General features: G+C 47.0%; 1 protein-coding gene across 1 annotated transcript; it reads right to left on the bottom strand.

Annotated features, from left to right (window-relative positions):
- Window positions 1–330: 330 nt before the first annotated feature.
- TSTD3 (thiosulfate sulfurtransferase (rhodanese)-like domain containing 3) lies at window positions 331–3,308 on the bottom strand. Its single transcript, XM_014964438.1, has 5 exons — window positions 3,237–3,308; window positions 2,806–3,028; window positions 2,444–2,614; window positions 2,066–2,225; window positions 331–754 (listed from the first exon to the last, which is right to left on the bottom strand). The coding sequence occupies exons 1-5, from the start codon at window positions 3,306–3,308 to the stop codon at window positions 691–693; spliced, it is 690 nt and encodes a 229-aa protein (XP_014819924.1). The 3' UTR covers window positions 331–690.
- Window positions 3,309–6,828: the final 3,520 nt, after the last annotated feature.

Consider the following 6,828-nt stretch of genomic DNA (forward strand, 5'->3'; position numbering starts at 1 on the left):
AATGCTATAGCATTTTGTGCTCAGCAGCAGGTCTGTGTATAAAAATGGATATACTTTTAAAATAAGGAATCTCAATTTGAACAGGGAGTATTCTAGCATCAGGTCAGTCTCCCTTTGTATTTTCTGACCAGTAGTGAAGTTTTGGCCTTACAATCACATAGTACAAACATAAAAATTTGTATTCTACATGTACTTTTTGATAACATAGCAACTATTTTAAAACGCTGGCTACAGATGAAGTACAAGAAATCTGTGCTTAGGGCAGTTACCCCAATTCCATTAGGGTAATCTGCAGCGTAACTATTCTAAACAAACCACCCAACACAGTTATTTAGGAAAGGGTAATTTTATTTGTCCTGTCATCATTAGTTGAAGCAGTCATAAACTAAATCACACAAAAATCTTAGTAAACATGATCAGCACTTAGGTTCTCTTCACATACCTTCACCGAGAAACCATAGCCCCAAGTAAAGCTTGAACAAATTTATTGTCCTTCTCTATTCATGTCATAGTCTTCAGATAGAAGTTGAACCCACCAGTTGATATGCGTGGCTATTGAGAAGTGATTGTCCATTTACACAAGAAAGCAAGAGCAGGCTGTATTCTGGAAGTGGAATGCATGCAGGTTGAATGCTAAAACCTGCAAACCATCCTGAAGCCTTGATGGGGCAAGGGTTGGGGCAGTCCTCTTCATTTTTTCTCTGGAGCTTCATGTTTTACCCAATCCTCAAAGCCACCAGCATATTGCTGAGCTCTGAAAATACACAGAAGATACAATGTTAAGGACTCTTCTTGAAAAAGGTACCTAAGAGGGCATGGCAAAAACTAAATGAAACAGCACTAAACTGAGAAAAATCAGAGAAAAAAAAATCCTACGTAAATTCTCTGCAATCAAATACACTTGTACCTAGCTTCTAGCCAGATCAACATTCTTTGCATTCTAATGCTGCCTGCTTCCATGCAGTGTGTTCTGTAACTCTTTTCTTCCAAAAGACACAATGTTGGAGATCAAACATCAAGCAAGTAGTAGCAGCTGGATCACTAAGAAGTTTGCTGCTACTTTTTTTTTTTTTTTTAAAAGACAGAACAGACTCACTGTGGTGGGAGATTTACATGTTATTATATCTAATACTTCAGATGTTATAAAACAGGTGCTGCACGCTGATCTTTGCTTCCTTGAAAACCTATGTGCTCTTTAGATCTGACATAAGCCTGTACAAAACTAAACTCTGGAAAACAAAAACCCACCATGCAAAACAATACTGACTCCTTCAATTAGGCAGCAGGAAAAACAGGTAATGGAGGATATTTTGCACTTATTAGAAAAATGTATTTATAAAACAGGAACGTTCTTCCATGCTTTTGACTAGAATTCACAGGGTTATTCCAGTTCATGAAACGCAGGTCGCCAAAACATGAACAAACAACCAATTTTTAAAATTCTATGTGCGGTCTTCAAGACAGCAAGGTACGTTCTGGCATAGGCGTAAGAACTTTACCAACCAAATGCTGCTTTTGCTGTCAATCCATCAATCTTACTGTCTTTTTAGCTATTGCTTTCACTGCTTTACTCATGGCAAACAATCCATTTGCCTTACTGAAAGTGAAGGCGTACTTTGTCAACAGTGAACTGTTGCAGGTGGAACTGCAATTTAACAAAGGGTGTGGTCTCATAAACCAATTTCAGATTGTACTTTCACCAAAGTGAGAGGTTCTTTTCCTTTCCAATTATCTTATGTCTCGTGATTAGCGCCTGTGAAGCTGTATAAGGAAGCAATGTCTTGGTGAGGGAGCCCCAAGGGGCTGAAGGACCCTTCAGTGGCAGCAGGGTCTTGCAGCAGATCGCATCGCCTGTGCAGCACTGCTGAGGGGTTGTTTCACAGGATGATACACCTCACTTTGCTGGAACACCCAACAGCATCTTTCAAGGTTCAGTGGAGGTGTCTAACTCAAATACCAGTCGCTTTGTTCACATTCCACTTTTAAATTTTTTACCCTGGCCCATAAGAAGTGAGTAAGACTTCTGCTTTACAGGGGGAGGCCATCCTTACACACAGATGCTTACCTGCTGAAACCCAAGGATGTGGCAAAAGCCAGTGCTTGTTTACTTCTCTTCCCTGAAAAGCAGGAGAAAACCACAGGGTCCGACTTGGCCGGCATCTTCTGATTGTACTGCTCCTTGAACTCCGTTGGGTCCATTTGCAGAGCTTCTACTAATTCACCCACTGGGAAATACGGTGAAAAAAAGAAAGAAAAAAATTCTCATTTATTCTCCATCCACAGAGAGGCTTGTGCTGTAAGGCTTCTAATTCCTCCGGAGGAGAATTTAGCCTCACAGCACACCAGCAGCCGTCCAGCACAGCTCCTCTTCGCTCGGTCACGGCCACTTTTGCCCACAGACATGGCCTTCAAGCGCAGGGGGACACCCAAGGCCTCCACTTACGAGGTATGTTGATGGACGCTGGGATTTTTCCGGCCTTCTCGATCTCCCACCTCTCCCGCACGTCTATGTGGAGGACATTGGTCTTCTTCAACTCCTTGAGCTCCTGGTAGGAAAGGCCGGGCGTCTCGCCGGTGCAGAGGCAGCGGCTGGCGGCCCCCGCCGGCCCGGGACCTGCCAGAGAGGAGCACCCCGTGAGCCCACAGCCGGCTCCCCGCTCCCCCGGACCCCCAGAGACAGCCATCGCCTCCAAGAACGTCAAACATAACACGGGGCTGGGCCCTCGGGCGCCGGCAAACCGCAGTCCACCGCCCGCCTTCGGAGAGGCCCAGCCGCCACTCCGCCCCCCGCAGTCCCCGCCTCACCGGGCGCTGCCGCCCGCCACCAGCCGCCGCTGCCGGCCGCCCACAGGGCCCGGACCGCCCGCCTCCAGCCCCAGCCCCCGGCCCCCATCAGCCCTCCAAGGAAGATGGCGGCCTCCCCGGCTCTCCCTGCCGCCCGCCCCGCCGCCGGGGGCGGAGACGGGACCGGGCGGCGCCGCCTCCTCCTCAGAGGCGGCGGCTCGGAGGCCTGGGTGCGGCCGTGGGGCTGAGGAAGTAAGGCGGCGGGAGTCTGGCTGGCTTGAAAACAATCTTTTTTTTTCTTCTCTTTTTTTCTCTTTCCCCGTGTGAGTCCAGAGGAATTCCAAACCCTGAGGAGAAAAGGTGAGTTTAGCTCCGGCCAGCCCTCCCGCCGTCCCCTCACCGCCCCCGGAGCTGCCGTCCCGGGGCAACAACCGCATCCCTGGGTCCCTTGCGCTTTGGGCATGAAGGTTGCCGGTCATCCCGCCCCCAGGACCCACGGCCAAGACGTGTTTTAATGTCTTCATGTTAGAATGAGGGTTGGTTCCTCTGTTCAACACGTTCTGAGCCAGTCCCCTGTGTTTACCACGTGCAGATACACCACCGTACCGGCGGTTCCAAAGACAGGCCTGCTGGCTCTTCTCCCTGCCCGTAAAAGATGCCTTTTGAAGAGCACGCTGTCGGATCTTTACTAATGAGAGTTCTCCTTCTCAAAACGAGAACAAAATATTTCTCAGTACTGTAAAGTGTGACAAATTGAACCTGGCACGTATGACTGGTTCACTAGCTGCCCTTCTGCCAGCCCCTCCATATGGCCGCCGTGACAGGCATTTGCAGATTGTCTCTTTGAAGCAGTGTATCTATCTATATATGAGCCGAAGTTTTATGCGTTTTCCATTTTCGGCAAGGTATGGGTAGAATACGCTACTTCAGGAAATTATCTTTTGAAGTATAATTTACGTTATATTTTATCTGTAGTAAAATAACGACCACAGTTACTCACCATTTATCGCATATATTGCTGTAAGGACCATAAACTGTGTGATGTAGAGCATCTGGGTACTGGTGGTATTAAATGCCTATTCACATGAAATTGCATTTTAAGAAATTAATTTGTAGTTTTAATTTGACCCTGGATCATACACATAGACAAACAAAGAGTGAATACAGTAGCTTCCTTGCACAAATAGGAATGACCCGCTAGCCATCTTGTGAAAGACTGAGAGCCTGAAGTCAGAGATCAAAGTAGGCAAACTCCCCCCATCAGTGAAAGGGTGGGAAGCGGCACATTCAGTTCTCCCCTTGCCTTCATGGCAGTGATATCCACCCCTCACTCAACCCCTCCTCAGCAGCTTTCTTTATTTCACCTCTTGGGACTCTCTCTCCATTTCGCTTCTTCACTCTTTCTCCATTCCTGCACAGCCTCCCACACTCATCCCCATTGGCATTGTTTCCCAGCTGATTTCCCAGCTACATTGCACATTCTTTATCTTTATCCTCTCATTTGACTGAAGCCTTTGTTGACCCAATCACAGCCTTTCTTCAGTCTAGAAAGACCTAGCCTTTCATCAAGTCCTACTGTCTTGCTGATTTTTTTTGTTACTCCATCTTCATTTTCTGACTATCATCTAGGTTTTATTTCTCCCCACAAATTCTTCAGCCTTCCCATAGTATTCTTCACCATGCTTTATTATTTGCTTTTGGCCTGCCCTTTCTGCTTTCTCCTTTCTTTCATGCCTCCGATTGCTGATGCTTTTCATGTATGTTTCTTCTTTGCCCTTGACCCTTCGTTTTCTCTCCTTACCAAACCCCAGACATGATTCAACTTCAACATTGGCTTTCTTTGGCTCTGCTTTTGCGTTGTTGAGTGCTTCTGGAGGAAAGCTGGGGACCTGGCTGATTTCTGTCATGAATCTGCTTTGCTAACACACGACTCGCATTTCTATCCCATTTTCCCCGACACAATGGGAACCTATGCATGAAGCCTGCTGTCCTCATTCTGTGCACAGAATTCAAACCATTTCCTTTGGGAAACATTTTCTTACCTCATCTTTTCCACCTCCTTTGCTTGTGTTCCCCTTCTGCAAGTGCTGCAAGGTCCTATCATAGAACGGTTTGGGTTGGAAGAGACCTTAAAGATTATTTAATTCCAATCTCCCTGGGATGGAAAGGAACAGCTTCACTAGACTATGTTGCTCAAAGTATTCCACTTTGTTTTTACTTCCCCTTACCCACCTGTATTTCACCCCAAAATGCCCCAGTGGGTGACCACATGCAGTTGGCTCTGCCCAACTCCCCATATGAATATCTAGCAGGCAGCAGTGAGTCTCTTATATTCAGCATGAATGCAGGTGCTCTCTTCCAGGTACTTTTGTTCTCCCCTCTGTGCTAAATAAGCATATTCCCCTTCACGTCACACTATCCCCCTTTCGCACGTGTTCACTTTTCCTTCTTTCTCTTTAACCTTTTAATCTGGCTACTGCTTTTGCAGCGCAATAATTCTCTAATCTCTCCATGTGGAGAAGGAAGGACCTGCTTCTCGACCCGGTTTGTTTCAGATTGCTGTCCCATACCCTTCCTCCCTTTCACACGCAGGCTCCATGAACACGACTGTTCCCAGCCCGTGTCTGGGGCTCTGCAGTCTGCCTGCAGATCTTCGGGCTCAGTTGTCACCGCTGCCACTGAAGTGCCTAAAGAATTCCTCCTACCGAAATCAAATCCTGCTTAATCTGTCAACCTCTTTCAACAATAGTCTTCTTGACATCTTGTCTTTGCTTGGTCCAATGACTTCTGCGTGCTTCCCTAACTGTTCTTTCAGCCTGTTTCTCAGCAGACCCGCCACAGGTTCTCCATCCTTGTTTTTGGAGGGGGTGCCACAGCAACTTCACCTTCCCTCCCTTTTTTTTTTCTCTATGCCTTATCACTGGATACTCTTATTCCAACACAACTGCTGTCTCTCAGTCCTTAATTCACCCTCTGTCCCTCTTGCTGCCGAGACACATGATCAGTTTAATCTCTACTATCTCATGTGCTGGATGTGGGTGACTCTCCCTGTCCCTCCCCTGGGACGTGCACCTTTGATTCTCACCTCCCTCCGGTCCCTCCTTGAAGATCTACGCAGGGCCCAGACCCTTCTGCATCCCCTCTGGGTAGGGGTATCCCCACACCCTTGGGATGCGGGCCAGCAAACCTTTTTCACTTGCTCCCCACGGGCACAAATCCAGTCCGGCAGCTCCAGGTCTCCTGGTGTGGGAAATAAGCTAAGTTTTGCTTCAGCTAATTGATGTATCATTTTTAGTGTGATAGTACTAACAAAGAAGCCTTAGTAATAGTAGAGTCTAATAAATTGTATCCAGTTAATCCCCAGAAATGCCCTTGGTCTGTCAAGGGATCCTTGTTTGCAGAGCGTTATCTAGGTGAAGAGAAACAAACTGGAACATGGCCTTCAACACAAAAACCCAAAGGGTAGGGGAGTATCAATAAGGCCAAAGAAACCAGTCTGGTAAATCTGCCAAGTAGATGGTAGCAAAGACTCTGAAATAACGTGTAGCATAATCAACTAATCAAAGGCGTGTTTAGGATAATGATTTCGTAGAATAGGTGTATGTGTGCCTTATATGGGAAAAAGTACAAAATAAACCTGTAATAGGTCAAGCGGTCAGGAAGAATGTGAGCTCCAACTTCTCAGCCAATGAGAAGGGAGACAGAAACTCAAGCGGCCAGGATAAAGGTATGAAATACCTGAAAACTAAAAAATCATCGTGCATCTATTTTTGGTGCACCCGATTCGGCGCTGTTTCGTATTAATAAATTATTTTTTTAACCTTTGCTTTGGTGACTTTGACCTCTTTAAATTCTAAGATGTGAGTCGGTGTTTCTCACACTGGCAAGACCCCACGGAACCCAGGAAGAAGGGAACCCAGATGTGAAGAAGGGAACCCCGTCGTGCCTCCCTCCCTTTGCACCCCCTTCCCTTTTTTCCTCGAGTTTCTCAGCATCCCCGCAGCCGGACCTGTTGCCTCTCAGCGGGCCCCGGTTCCCTCCCTC

Source organism: Calidris pugnax, unplaced genomic scaffold (assembly GCF_001431845.1).
Source record: "Calidris pugnax isolate Ruff unplaced genomic scaffold, ASM143184v1 scaffold219, whole genome shotgun sequence".
Classification (NCBI taxonomy): Eukaryota; Metazoa; Chordata; class Aves; order Charadriiformes; family Scolopacidae; genus Calidris; species Calidris pugnax.

What these genes read in the sequence shown, in the direction of transcription:
- TSTD3 (XM_014964438.1), bottom strand. Translation starts at nt 3,308, where the DNA reads ATGAAGACATTAAAACACGTCTTGGCCGTGGGTCCTGGGGGCGGGATG. An exon ending in GCAACCTTCATGCCCAAAGC is followed by an intron (nt 3,029 to 3,236) that starts GCAAGGGACCCA and finishes TTACTTCCTCAG; the next exon opens with CCCCACGGCCGCACCCAGGC. An exon ending in ACATCCTTGGGTTTCAGCAG is followed by an intron (nt 755 to 2,065) that starts GTAAGCATCTGT and finishes GTGTATTTTCAG; the next exon opens with AGCTCAGCAATATGCTGGTG.